At 39.1% G+C, this 14,801-nt stretch overlaps 1 protein-coding gene across 3 annotated transcripts in view; it reads right to left on the bottom strand.

The window, feature by feature from the left end:
• dync2h1 (dynein cytoplasmic 2 heavy chain 1) overlaps positions 1-14,801 on the bottom strand; it is a 141,849-nt gene that overhangs the window by 33,427 nt on the left and 93,621 nt on the right. For all 3 annotated transcript variants that reach the window (XM_080889712.1, XM_080889713.1, XM_080889711.1), the window contains 8 exons: positions 14,497-14,657; positions 13,930-14,055; positions 9,593-9,703; positions 8,176-8,245; positions 7,806-7,891; positions 3,483-3,558; positions 3,038-3,258; positions 2,173-2,277 (listed from right to left, as the gene is read on the bottom strand). In XM_080889712.1, coding sequence (XP_080745838.1) covers positions 2,173-2,277; positions 3,038-3,258; positions 3,483-3,558; positions 7,806-7,891; positions 8,176-8,245; positions 9,593-9,703; positions 13,930-14,055; positions 14,497-14,657 — 956 coding nt within the window. The remainder of the gene's footprint in view (positions 1-2,172; positions 2,278-3,037; positions 3,259-3,482; positions 3,559-7,805; positions 7,892-8,175; positions 8,246-9,592; positions 9,704-13,929; positions 14,056-14,496; positions 14,658-14,801) is intronic.

Consider the following 14,801-nt stretch of genomic DNA (forward strand, 5'->3'; position numbering starts at 1 on the left):
TGTTACGTTATAATTATACTTGTGGAGCCGCAGGTTTGCCTCTCTTTCGTCCACTTTTGTCTCTACGCAACGTTACTCGGCCTCGCCTCTCCTTCACTGAACACAACTCCGCCTCCCCCATAGCTTCACCTGCAGGCAATAAAAGCGGAAAATCTCCGTTAGCGAGTTACCGCGGATTGCCCCGTGCGTGGGGCTGGACGGCGTCAACGTGTTAGCGAGCTAACCGCGCTAACGACATGCAGCCCGGAGGGGCTGCACGGCCTAAAATCCTTTCATTTTCTCAAAACTCGACAGTGCGCCTTATGTATGAATTCTGGTTGTGCTTACTGACCGCGAACCGATTTTATGTGGTACACAGCGCTCAGCAATCTGTCAAAAAATGTTTTAATATGACTTTGCTAAGCTACGGAGCTGCACGGCTTGATGTCGGAGGATTACGGCTACCGGGGAGGAGCCTCGCGGAGTGATACGTACTGTGTGTGTATAAGGACCACAAATGGCACCTGTTTAGAGACGTGGTGCAGCTGTGAAATCTGTCTCTTTGTTATTACGCTCAGCGTCTATTAGTTTACATTTTGACTGCACAATTGTGAGCTTTTTGTTATGCACAAAAACAACATTGTTTTCTTTTATTTATGGACCATGATTATTTAATAAATGCTGATAATTTATTTTTGAGTAATTTCTTCATGTACATCTACGCTGTATGTAAATAAAAGTGCCCGTGTGACATCTGGGACACAGTGTGACTAAGAACTCTCTTTTTGTTCTTAACTTATGGCTTAAAAAAAAAAATCGAGATATATATCTTATATCGCCATCCAGCTAAAAAATATCGAGATATGAATTTTGGGTCATATCGCCCAGCCCTAACCCAGATCCCTCGTCTCCTAGGCCAAAAGCAGACTATGCTTGATAAGTTTTAAATGAGACATCTACGTAATTCTACATGCAACAAACTTTCAACATCCATCCATCCATTCGCTTCCGCTTATCCTTTTCAGGGTCGCGGGGGGTGCTGGAGCCTATCCCAGCTGTCATAGGGCGAGAGGCGGGGTACACCCTGGACAGTTCGCCAGTCTGTCGCAGGGCCAACACATAGGGACAGACAACCATTTGCACTCACATTCACTCGCACATTCAAACCTAGTGGCAATTTGGATTATCCAATTAACCTATCCCCACAAACTTTCAACAACCATAGCTAAATGAGTACTTACAGCTTGCAGGTAGTTACATTACATGAGAGTACGGTATGTGCTTAAGTGTACTGGGCATTTTTTATGAGCATGCGGTACTTTTGAGTCTTTTCTGGAGAATATTCTCATTCGTTGTCATTGTTTTGGAATGTTGCAATAATAATAAACATACATGTGAATAAAGCGAGCATATTTGTCCACCCGAATACTGGTAAAATTCTGTTAAAATACATGTAGAATAGATTAAAACATCTGCTATAATTCACCAGGGCGAACGGGCAATCATATGATTCATGGTGATAAAATATTTAAATCAACTAAAAACCCTAGCCAGTGGGCAAAGGCGGTATTTGTCATTGGATGATTGGAAAACAGACATGAAACAAACGCCCAACAGTTAGCAGTAAGAGAAGGGGTATCTTTAACCAGACTGCCCTGAACTCTATTTTTCCAAACTGTGTTACACCTTCTGCTCAGCTTCTCTGTGGAGAAGGATATATGCTGCAGCAGAATAAAGACCCTAACCTCAAAGCTTTGCACCTTCTGCTTGAAGATCAAAGAGGAGGACTGACTTCAATGATTGTGACTTTTTGACAGTCACCTGACCTCAACTGTACATCTATGGCGGCACTTGAAAAAGTGGAAAAAGCCAAGTATTCCTGACATCACAAGGAGCTCTTTGGAACACTGTCAAATCACGCTGAGATAACATGGCTTATCATGTGGAGTCTACGCCAGCACTGCCAGGATTGCTGCTCCATCCCTCCAGTGGAGTTCCACTGACTTATGGGATCAGTGCCAAGGCGCACTGAAGCTGCTCTAGTGACACATGTTGACCCAACACCTCACTAAGACAATTCGAGTTGATTTTCTTTTCATTTTTCATCTGTATACATGCAAGACTGATGTGAGCTGCAGGCGATATGAGCACATGTGCTTGTGTGAATAGGCAGACTGCTGTGTGTGGGTGCACCTGGGAGCTGACGATTCTCTGGGAGGATCTCGCTATGTTGGCAGGCAGACCAAAGAATGCTGGCCTGTCATCCTCTGGGAGATTCTCTATTACTCTGCGGTAGTCCTGGGAAGACACGCAGACCCATACAGGTCACACATTGACACACCCATATAAAGAGAGAGAAAATTAAAGCATTCTGCCAATTTATATCATGGCTTTAAGACAAAATACATTTTTCCATTTCTAAGCAACGATATCAAATTGAAAAGTAAAATCTTGTGGCATGCTTGTTAGATTTCTGTGTGGGTGTATGGGATTAATAATGCAATACTGAGCTCATTAGGGTGTGTTGTTTGTAACAGTTTGATGCAGGTTTTTTAACAACAAATATTTGCCTTGAATAGGGCTTTAAAAGCCTAAATTACTAAACTGATCTCCCTCATCACTCACTGCTAAATGCTAAATTCTAGCAATAGACTGTCAATTCAAATGATAGATTTCTATATTGATTGTTTTTTTAAACAAATGACCTCTCAGTGATTCTGTGGAATGAACTAACTTCTGGAAAAGAAAATATAAACAGAAAGCAGAGCAGCAGAAAAACAGAACCACATAACCACTTACTTGAGAGTTATTGCTGACATTTATTTGTAGTGGCTACTTTATAAACCAAGCGAAAATGAAGCTAACACCAGACAGAAGTGAATCTAATCAACCGTTTTTGCTTCTTTGTCACTGGACGTGGGCTCATGAAGATGTAAACAAACTATATAAACTTTCACCTTAAGCTTAAAGATGCATATATTTCTAATGCACGTATATATCTTAATAAAAAGTATATGTACAACTAGGTGTTACATGATGAGTGTTCCCAAAAACCTACCAATATGGCACAAGAGTTTGGGAGGCTTATCTGAGGTGGAAAGAATCCTCCTCTGCTTTTTCTCTGTCCAGCAGAGTGGGAGGATGAAAGGAGACGTGCGGAAAAGAACTGCTCAAGGTAGGAGCGCAAGATGCGGAGGTCAGACGGGTTGTCAATACGTCCCCCATAGATAGCATTCTCCAACAGACCATGGACAAACTCCCACTGAAATTGTTTACCACCTTAGAGATATCGAGACATATAAATACACAAATAAAAAGCAGGGTCCACACAGAAGGTAAATAACACAGAGATGCGAATGCTGAATTGCCCAGGGTATGCTCTTTCATAATTGGTCGTCAAAGAAACACTGTCATAAAAGGCAATCAAAGAAACAAGAGATTATCATGTGCAGACAAAAATGCAGAGCTTTCTGCTGAATTTACACATTTCATCAGCGTCCTACCTTCAAAAAGCCTGTCGATAATCTCAAAGCCAGCACGAAGGTCTGACAAGGAAAACTCATAGAACTTTGTCCAGCCCTGCAGATAAATCAGAGATAAGCGTACAAGTCAGTACAGAAATGACAAATGAAAAGTGACAAAAAACCTCTGGACTTTATTTAGATCCAAAACTCCATCGAAATTTAAAATCCAGATGGAACTGAAAGTACAAAGTTTAATAAGTCGATAAAACACACATTTTCACAGCACTGACCATTTCTGTAAAAACAAAAACAAACAAAAAAACATTTTTATTTTTTTAATTTGATTACATCACTTCACTTAATCACCTGTTGTAAACTGCCCACTGTAGGTGGATGAGGTGAGAGGTGGAGGAAAACTGTGTGGGCATCTTTCAGTGATTAAGTGTATGTTGTTTGTCCAGCAATTGTGTGCCTGAATGTGCGTTCAAAGACTTTTGTGGGACACGTTTCGCAGGGCCTAATAAATTCGCTTACAGTATAAGTGTCAACATTCACAAGTTTGTAGGCTTTTGTATTAAGAAAATGCTGCTTATTGAGCCACTGTTTAATTTAATGTATGGGTTATATTTGTGCTTACTGACTGTAAGCACTTCAGATGGTGTGCTATAAAATCAGTAATTTACCAGACATAGCTAACCAGTCAGCTTGTTGTCCTTTGGCCAAATGTTAATCATTCATACACACACACACACACACACACACACACACACACACACACACACACACACACACACACACACACACACACACACACAGACGCAACTTTACAGATTCCCTTTCATTAGGAATATACACAACCTTGGAAATAGAAGCCTGTCCGCTTTGCTTCATTTTAATTCTACTGCCTTTGTCTTTTTAAAAGAAATATTTTTTGCAGTGGCATGTAAAGAGGATGAAAACAAGAGAATAAATGAGATGGGGAAGAAGAACAGTAGATGAAGCAAGAAGAAAATGAGTGATGGTGGAGTGGACAAGAGGCGCTGCGACTGTTTCAGTAATTAGGTGATCATGTTCTTGGATGAGAAACAACATTACCATCTCAAATGAAAACACTTACCAGAGATTCAGTGACTGAGCAAGAAAGAGAATGAGAGAGATAAAAACAGCAAAAGAGAGACAAGAAAACTGCAGACAGGCTAAAACAAATATCGGGGGCCGGAAAGGAAAATGGATTTTAAATAAAGGGAAATGCTGGCAGACGAGGTATTCTATGATTGGTCCTAAATTTGAGAAATGCATCAAGTACCATATACTGACACATAAATGACATCTTAAATTTGTTGAAGTCTCTTTTTATCTTTATATTTCATTAGAATGTACTCAGATTGCTTAATGTCAAACAAACCAGCACTTCTAAAGTTAAGAAGCTTTTTTTTTTTTAGTTGATTGGTTCATAAAGACACACGAGGAAACAAGGAAAGGTAAGAATCAGCCAAGACTGATTTCCAGTGAATCTCGTTTCGTTAGGATTTGAAAGGAACAAGCATAATAATACACACCTTCGGTTTTTTCTTTTATAATGTTGTACTCAGCTGTACACGTCAAAAGGGTACAAAAGTCACAATGCTGCATTAAGAAAAGAGCAAGAACATGCTTACTTTCTCTCCCCCGCACACCTGAAGCTGTGTGAGGTAGCAGTGAATGTCAGACTGTCACTTTACGAAAGGTATTTTTATGGGTTATTTCTGCATTCATGCAGACATTTTAAACCTTCAACTCTGATTTAATACATGAAATATAAAAACAAGAATTAAATACATTTTTGGAGTTGTTGATTAAAAAATTGTTATTGGTGTTTTTACACACGTTTTAAAGCTGTTTTGGGATTTTGGCATTTTAAAATTCTAATATCTAAAAAAACTCCTTGAGCTAGGTCCTTCAAATATTTTAGGGTACGTGATTGTATGAATATGGACTCTCAGGAGTGTCTCAGGTTAACATATAAAGATGGATGCTTTAAGTCTACAGAATATTTCCATATCCAGTCTCTGACAGCAGATTTGAAGGCCTGTGGAAACCTGATTGTTGTGGGTAGGCTGGGTGGGCAGATTTTTTATATTTTTTTTACTTACAGCTTCTCATAGACAAGGTGCATAACATTAAAAAAACACAGTCAACATCAGGTAAATTATTTAACAGATATTAAAGCTTGGTTGTGAGATAAAACATTCTTCCATCCATCTTCAGTGTGACATTCCCAGAATGTTTTTACAAAATGCAAGTTTCTATTAATATTACATCCAAAATTTGGCATGGCATTCTCTCTCATTTTCCTATTTTTGGCCTGAGGCTCTGAAATTTTGTATAATTATCATTAATAAGTGTATCATTCCTTAAGATGTTTTCAGTCAAATCAGAGATCGTCATTTGGAGGGATTTGATGAAGTGATATAGAATGACCTCAATACATCAATGCCCGAAACTGAGAAAATAAACAGCCAGATTTTATCTATAGAAATGGTGATTACAGAAATTAAACAATAAAATACTGATAAATACCTCTAAGCACTTGCTTTTAAATAACATATCAGATGCCTTTATTCTCATGCCATGGTCATTTTTAACCTAAAAATCTCAAGTTTGGGCATTTGTGCTTTCCAGCCTTTATCTGGATTTCTTTTGGGAGCCTGGATGACCATTTCCAAGAGCACCTCAAAGGACTCAAATCCAGCACGTGTTCCTACTTCAATACTGCTTAAATGCTTTTATATACGTTACACATTCTGAACTCGCATGGACTAAAAAAGCTCTACTTCCACTACGTGCCATGAGTCAAGACAGAGTTGTGACAATTTAATTTCCTTTCGACTGGCCACCAACATCAAAAGTATTCCATACTTCACTGTCTTTTATATTAGAAATAGCACACACATTGCTCTATAAGCAGTATGCATGACAAGCATCAGGTGCCTCACCAGTGTGGGGTTTATTGACCAAACTCAGTGTGTTGGCCAGCAGACTGGGTTACTACAAAGGCTTATATTGGCTGGATGTAAACATTTACACATGCATGGGTACATGCACACAGCCATGCACACACCCACACACACAGAGAGACTCAGTTTGTGTGTTTGCCTAACAGAGCTGTCATGCTTTTTTCTGTTTATTTCTTTTTTTTTGTAGGTTTTTATTTCACATTAATTTCAGGTTTACAATTTTTAAATGTTCATTCATGTTCAAACCTACATATTCAGCAGGGAATCAGGTAGTTATTTCTCCCACTGTATACTCTTCAATACTACAAACCCACTGAACATGCATTTTGGAATCTAATGTAAAATCCTTGTCCCACAGATGGCATCTCTGTATGTTTTACAATTGATTTCAAGATTTTACTGATTTATTGTGCCCAAGAACTACACAGCAATGATGCTGATTCAATATAAGCTGGTTTGGAGCCTTGGACCCTCAGGTGGGTACCTTCTGGCTGTCCCAAAGTCAAGGATTTAATCTAAAAGTGACCCTTCATCTTTGGAACCACCTGCCTGCAGAGATAAAGCTTGCAGAGTCAGTGACTTGCTTTAAATCCCTTCTTGAAAAACATTTCTACATAAAAATGTGTTCAAAGATTATTTTTATTGCTATGTTGCATTTCTTTTTTCTCTTTTATAATTTGTAATTGATCTGTTCATGTTTTTTATTATTGCTTTAGTAGGTATTAATTATATTAACATATTTCGTATTTCTTGTTGTTTGAAGTCTGTCTTAAATTAACCATCATTTCATGCCTTCCTTGAATACTGGGCTTAATCTTAAACCACTATTTGAAAAAGGTATTTTCCAGATACTGATAGGTCTGGGAATGAATTTTGGTCATCCTAAATTTTAGAAACTCATAGCAGCAACCTTTCACCACCCCTCTAATGTGACATCCTTTATCAATCGTTAATCCGGCTATAGGCCCATCTATCAGGTTAATTATATTTTATATAGTTTAGAACCATGTTGACTATTCACAACAAATATTTTTAATTGTCCAGTGTCTGAGTAGGTTCTCAGTCATCCAGGTAATGGTAGTCCTTAAAAGCTTGAAAAAAAGAAGGTAACTCAACTTCTTCAAGTTTGTTTAGATGTTTCAGTTCTCATTCAGTTCTGAACAGAAGAGCCTCTTTAAAGTTGTTTAATCATTTTGTACGCCTTGATTAAATGGGTTAGACACCCTCTCTCATCAGAGGGACAAATCATTTTCAAATGATTTGGAATTTGAAAATGTGCTGTGTGCGTAGTAACAATGACAAGGTTGGAGTACTCACTCACATGACGATTAAGCACTAAGAACTATGATTATGTTAAGTATTTTACCTGTGGGATGTAGTTTCGTCTCTCTTGACAGACGGCATGGAACCAACCCAGACAGAAAAGAGACTGGGCTCTGGCCAGAATACCTCCTGCACACAATCAGTCACGACGTCACAACACAGAAGCTGTGATTCTGGTTCACATGACAAGCTGCTAAAGCTAATAGGCAGTGATATCACAAACAGTGATTATACTAGTGCAAGAACACGTACTTATATTATAATCAAAGAAAGTGAACTGTCATTTTACAAGACAGATTATTTATAATATAAGCATCAGGTCTACTTGTCAGCTATCTCAAAAGGCTGACACATGATGAGTTCAGAGATGTATATTCTACTCTGACGTATCAATTTCAGAGACGAGAGACAACCTTTACTGATCTGCTCTGGAGTCCAGGACTCATATGTCCTCAGCAAATTCTTCTTTAATCCAGGAGGATCCTGGAATTGTGAAAGAAAGATGTTGGAGGAGGAAAAGTGAAAGTGTGAAAGGTGTTAATCCTGCACATTATTCACATGTAAATTCAAAGCTAAAATTGCAAACATAAAAAAACATCCTAAGCTCCAAACACATAAATATTTTGAACAAATGCATTCATACACAAAATACTTGTGACCGTAGCAAAAATCTGGCAAAGTATGACAACTGCGAGACACTGAAAAAAAATCATAGCAGGAAGGCTGAAAATCCTTTCTGCACTTATTAACTGTAAGGTAAGTTATTTGTAGCCCATCAACTGACTTATTAAAAAAAGGAAGAGCTAAATTAAATATAAAAATAATTCTTTAGTTCGACAGTGTTGAACATATAATTAACCACAGGAAGGACTGGAACAGAAGCTTCTTGACACAGAGTACTTTGGTACTCTTGCAAGAACAGATTAGACTATACACAGAACTACTACATGTGCACATAACTACTGAATATAAATTATATAAATGTTTTGGTATAATTTAGCTGAAGCATCTGCCACATGATCCAACACATATTGTTCCTCTAAACAGTTCTCTGAACATTTCATTCCTCTGCCAACAATATGGCCCATTTGAGTTAAAACCAATCAGTACACATCGACTTTGTTCAAACATAAACAGCTTAGCTGAAGATCTTGTACACCATCTGGGGGGTTTCACAATGCACACTGCCAGTAAGGCGTACACAGAATTTGCCAAAGTTGATCAATGTACTGGATAAGTTGCCAAATCAGTAGATTAGATATATTTGTTTAGGTGTAGCACAAATCAACCAGTTAACCCATTTAAATAAATATTACATACATATATCAGTTTATAGCTTCAGATATTAATGTTAACACTTATCCTGGAGCCGAGACATTTTGTATTGCAGTAAGCCAGACTGTGTTATAATGTGTATAAACACATGTAAACTAACAGATTTTTCCAAGTGTTTGTGAAGAAAAAGAAAAGATGAAAATAGGGAAACAGACAGGAAGTTCATGCAGCATGCTTGGCTGCTGAAGCAGCTAACCCCATGAGCACAACTCGAATCAGAAACACACAGAGCACTAAAGCAGCGTCACTAACACACAAACTTCAGGCTTCTGTATCTCCTGGCGTATTATATGGAGTAGGGGAGATACAGATAGATAAATTCTGTTTCCAAGGATGATTTGAGATACTGTATAAAAAGTGGTAATAAGTATAAGGATATGTAAGCATGTGTACAGAATGCCTGCAAAAATGTGTTGGAACAGCTCTAATTTGTGCAGTGGGTTAAAACACCAAACTTATGGTATTGGATGTGTATTTGTGTGCGTGTGTGTATACCTCATAAGTGATCTTAAGGCTGGACTGCAGCAGAATGGGGGGAAATCTGGGGTGAACTTCTGCTGTCAGCCAAAGACGGAAGCCTGCTTTGGGCCGTAGCACATTTAGCTCCTATAGAGGAAAAAGAGTGTGCACATTAAATAGATTAATATATATACCAATAAATCAATGCTGAAATCTGAGTTTTATGACATGCATCCAGCACCACTGCTTCCCAACCCACATATCTGTGCAAATCTTAAATATTTCAAACTATAAACCTTACTCAGTGGTTGACATGATGAAACGAGTGCAAGAGTCTAAAAACGGCACCAAACTCAAGAAATGCGCCAGTGTTGTGTCTATGCAAAAAATAACTTAGCACAGAACCAATGTTAAATTGTATCTTTAGGCACAAAATGTTGTTGAAAAAACTCATTACTTTCAATTTCTTTGGCTGAATATTTGAAAAGTGCCTAAAACACAGTTTGACAGGCATAAAAATTGTATTTTTGTATAAACACTGTGATTCCAAAAGAGCTATTAGCTGAAAACTTGGCATATACCAGCCTGGTGTGCTGTGTGTCATTAAACAGTTTGGTATGGTGTGCCAAGATTAATAAATAAATAAAAAGAGAGGAGTAGAGGACCAGAGAAGTGATGGTTGGCCTAAAAGATCTACATCTACAGCACACAGATAGGATCTGAAAGTTATGTCCTTAAGAAATCTGAAAAAAAATAAGCAAAGATCTGACCCAGGAGCTTGGAGATGCATCGTAGCTGGATAGAAAAACACACACTGGTACATTATCACACACGGATTGGCCTCCCAAGAGTTCAGAATTTAAGATTATTGAAGCAGTATGGAATGATCTTGACAGAGCGGAACAACAGGCAGCCAACATCCAAAGAAGAGCTTTGAATGTCCTTCAAGAAGCCTGGAGAACTATTCCTGAAGACTACTTAAAGAAATTACAAGAAAGCCTGCCTAAAATAGTTCAGGTTGTGTTACAGAATAAAGGTGGTCATACCAAATACTGACCTTTTATATTGTATGTTTGCAAATTTCAAGAAATCACTGCACTTATTTTCCTAGCAAAATATAAAGAAATGAGAGGTGCCTCAAGACTTTTGCAAGGTGCTGCATGTAGGGAAATTATACTAATTAAACTAGACTTTTGAGCAGTATACTTCAAGTAAATACATTTCATCCTTTCATGTTTTCCGTCTGTCTTTTTATGTAATTGTTTCTCTTTTAGAATCATTGCACTGTGATAAATTCTCCACAATGACAAACCCATTCACTTCACATTCACTTTTCTTTTTCTTCTTTCAGCATCTTTTTTTCTCCTGACTCCATTACTCTCTCAATTTCTAGCTTTCTTTCTTTCACGTCTCCCCTTTACATTCCTTCCCCATCTCTTTCTATTTTTCTCAAAGACTCATGGTTAAAAATAGCCTGCTGGCACCTTAGGGTCTTGTGTCATCTGATCTCATACAAGCACAGACACACACACACATACAGTCAAACTGTAATCAATGTGTTTCTGCATCATTTAGAGCTCAAGTCATCCTCATGACAGCTCACATGATCCCCAAAAAAATCAAAGACCACAAGAACTGATGTCCCTTGAAGAAATACTTGATGTCCCCCATTGTATGTGGGTGTGTATTGCGTAAGTGTGTCTACGCATATGTCTGTCTGAAGCGTCGTCAATCAGAATTCCACTGCAACAGATTATAGCGTTGCAGGATGGTGTACGACCAAGAAGAAAACAACGAGGAAAAGAAAATGTGTAGATGTGTGGATAGAAAGCAGGAGCAGGAAGACGCTAGAGAGAGCATAAATCTATTTTAGTATTCACAAATCAAAATCTCTCTTTGTTGGAGTATATCCACACTGTCCAGAGTGTGAAAGCCAAACCACTCATGCACAAATAGATAAACTAAATAGGCTCTGAATCAGCACACCAGTGATAAGAATTATCCTTGTAAAGACACAGATATCATATTTCGATCAGTTACTAATTACATCACAGCAGATATTCTGAAACACATCACTGGCGGTATCTGATTTATCATAAAAAGTGTGGATCAAATTTTGCCATTGTTTCCTCATACTGGAATAATACAGACAGAAGCAAATTGATTGCAAGAGTGAGGGAAGGATCCATAAGTAGACAGATGGAGTGACTGATGTAAAAAATGAGACAGAAAATAGCACAAGTGGAAGAATATGAGTAGACAGCAATGAGAGGACATCTGCCCTGCCAACTCAGATTATGAACACTGACCACTCTTCTCTGCAGTCTCTCCACCTCTATTTCCATCTCTTTAAATGGCCAACTGCTTTAGTGAAGAAAGGAAACACCAGAGAGACAGATGGGCAAGAAAAAGAAGCTGGAAAACATAGAGCGGGAGAAACGGTAAGCAAAAGGACGAAGCTACAGAAACTGAAGCGTATACTAAAACACACCCCCTCTCTTGTTAGAATGTTGCGGTTCAGTTCATTTTCCCTGTTTTTTTTCTATTTTCATCCTCAGTTTCTCCATTCTTTCCTACGCTCCTTGCCTCCCTCGTTCCTCACATTGCGTCAGCTTTTCATTTCAAGCTCGAGTGCTGAGGCCCCAACTACATCGGTAGCTGCGCAAAGAAACAATGAAACAGCGAGAGAAAGGGAGAGACGGAAAGAAAGAGTTATACTTGTAAAATTTAGGGAGGGGTGTGAAAACCTGGTGAGAAGATGGCGGGGGTATAGAGTTGGAAACAAATAGAAAAACAAGCAGATAAATCCAAAGTGAAATATTAGGAGAAGAAGTAGAGGAGAGCTGTAATAAGCCATGGTTTAAGTCACACTCAGGGAGGGGGGCGCAGAGCTGACACGTGGGATCTCTTGGCTATCTCCAAGGCACGCACACAGGCACACATATACAGGTGAGGGCTATGCACAAACAAACACAGACACGGGGGGTAATCACAGCATGAAGTGGTTCCTCTCGATATGGTACCGTTATCATCCTGCACTGTCCCCGTTGGGTTAGGCAGGAGGAGACTCAGATTCCCACTCTTCGGTTTGGTCACCTGTTGGTCGACACTGTTATCAACAACCACTACTTAAGGACAGGCTCCAGCACTCAGAGTCCACCAGGTTGTGTGCCTCTTCAGAGTGGTAATCGGGCTTTTTTATGGCTCCCCAGCATTCTCGCAGATTTTTTAGTGTAATATTCTTGTTTTCCTGCTTTTCAGTACTTCCCCAGTGGCCAAAGAGTGGCTCCCCACTCAGTGCAACTCGCCTGTTTCCATCGAGTAGGTCTGTTCAACTTCACTGAAGAAGTCTATGTCTCAACTCACCTGCCTGCCTGCCCAACCTCCTATAACTAAAACCAATCATTCCCAGACTTACAAATTACTCCTCTCCCAGTGACTAACCTGCTCAGTCTTTTGGATCTCTGCACGATGACATCTTCTCTCCTTGAGTCAATAAACCAGCTAAACTTTGAAACTGTCTGCTTTGGGCTTTGCTTCCCATTATCGCTTTTTTTTTTGGCATCTGACAGATGTGGCCTGCTACAGCAACAAAAAAATGAAACTGAACCCCGGGAAAAAATAAAATAAAGAAACAACCAAAAATTTGCAAGACACAAAAGAATCCTATTTATTGTAAGATAAAAGCCCATCTTCCCTGAAATTAAAATATACAAGACATCACAACATGATAATCCACACATACTTAAAGCAAGATCCAAACACATATACACATAGACACACACACGTAAATGTCCAGAGAGACAAATGTAGAAACACAGCGGCATAAACAACACCAAAGAGTCTATTGTGGGCAGGCAGAATAGCAGAATACAAAATGTGTATGTGTAGACAAAGGACAGAAGGTAATTTTAGATATGGAAATTTGGGCAACCAGCAGAATGTGTTCTTGGCTTTGTTTTTGTATGTAGCAGTTTTGTAACATTACAGATAAACACTTACAAGCTGGAGTGAACCCCCCCGCCACCCCCCTCACACACACACACACACACACACACACACACACACACACACACACACACACACACACACACACACACGTTGATGTAATGTAATATCATTTTACATTAATGCAGAGCTAGTTAATAAAGTCCAGCTGTTGACTGACACAAGTTCTTATCCATGAATAAATAATCTATTCAGACTAACTAACTGACCCCTTTTCAGGTTCTATTGTTCAACCATTATTAACCCAAAAAATAGTTCAAAATACAAAAAAAAAACCTCACTCAGACGCATGAACACAGATAAAAGCTAACGGCTGATCCTCTGGCACTAACACAGACAAAAACTCACTGAGACAGAGTACTCACTTTTTCCAGGAGGGGAAGCCATGCGGTGACAAGGTGAAGGTTTTTCAGGCAAAGCCAGTCTCCATTTCGGGAGCATTCTCTGAGTGTAGCTAAGGCTACATCAGCCTGCCCCTGACCCATGGAGATCTACACAGAGAGGGAGAGCAGGAGAAGTGGGGGGAGAGATGGAGGGGTGAGAGAGAAACAGAGAAATTGGTATGAAACTTGATTACTACACTGTAATAACTCACAAGTTAGGCACATATCTGATTCAAGTGAGATTATCACTGAGTTTCAGCTTTTAAATTGTGATAATAACCACATTGTATTACTTCAGCTGTGTAAGAGCATCTTTTCTCAGACTTATATGCCAAATAAACATATGTCAACAACTATTTAGCAACAGGACATTTTGTAGCACCTTCTGTTTTCCCCTTTAAGGTGTGTAGTATATTACTAGATTCCAGGCTAGACTAAATTGAATGGGCTAGATTCTATAGTTGTGATCTTGCTGTTATGATAAGAAAAAATCCACCTGCACTTGATAATCTGCTGCGACTTCTACCATTTTATACTGTTATTCGCTACCTCATGATAATTGTCCCTGCCAACAGTTTCGGCTGCTAGTTCTGCGAGCTCCTGGGAAGGGTCTGCCCCTGGAGAGATGATGATCAACACTGGCTCCCATTCCATTGTCTCGGTGTAGAGACGCCGCAGATTCAGAGGAGGGGGTGAGAGCTCTTTCATAGCTGCACAGAGGAGGAAAAAGGGAGTAGGAAGATGACAAAAAGAGTCAGAAAAAGGATCTGTAAAATGTGTGTCAACATTACGTTCAAATTTGATACGGTACTCAGAGTCAGAGTAAGTGGATATATTGTGCAGGGAGGATACTA

This window comes from Rhamphochromis sp. 'chilingali' (assembly GCF_963969265.1).
Source record: "Rhamphochromis sp. 'chilingali' genome assembly, chromosome: 8".
Taxonomy (NCBI): domain Eukaryota; kingdom Metazoa; phylum Chordata; class Actinopteri; order Cichliformes; family Cichlidae; genus Rhamphochromis; species Rhamphochromis sp. 'chilingali'.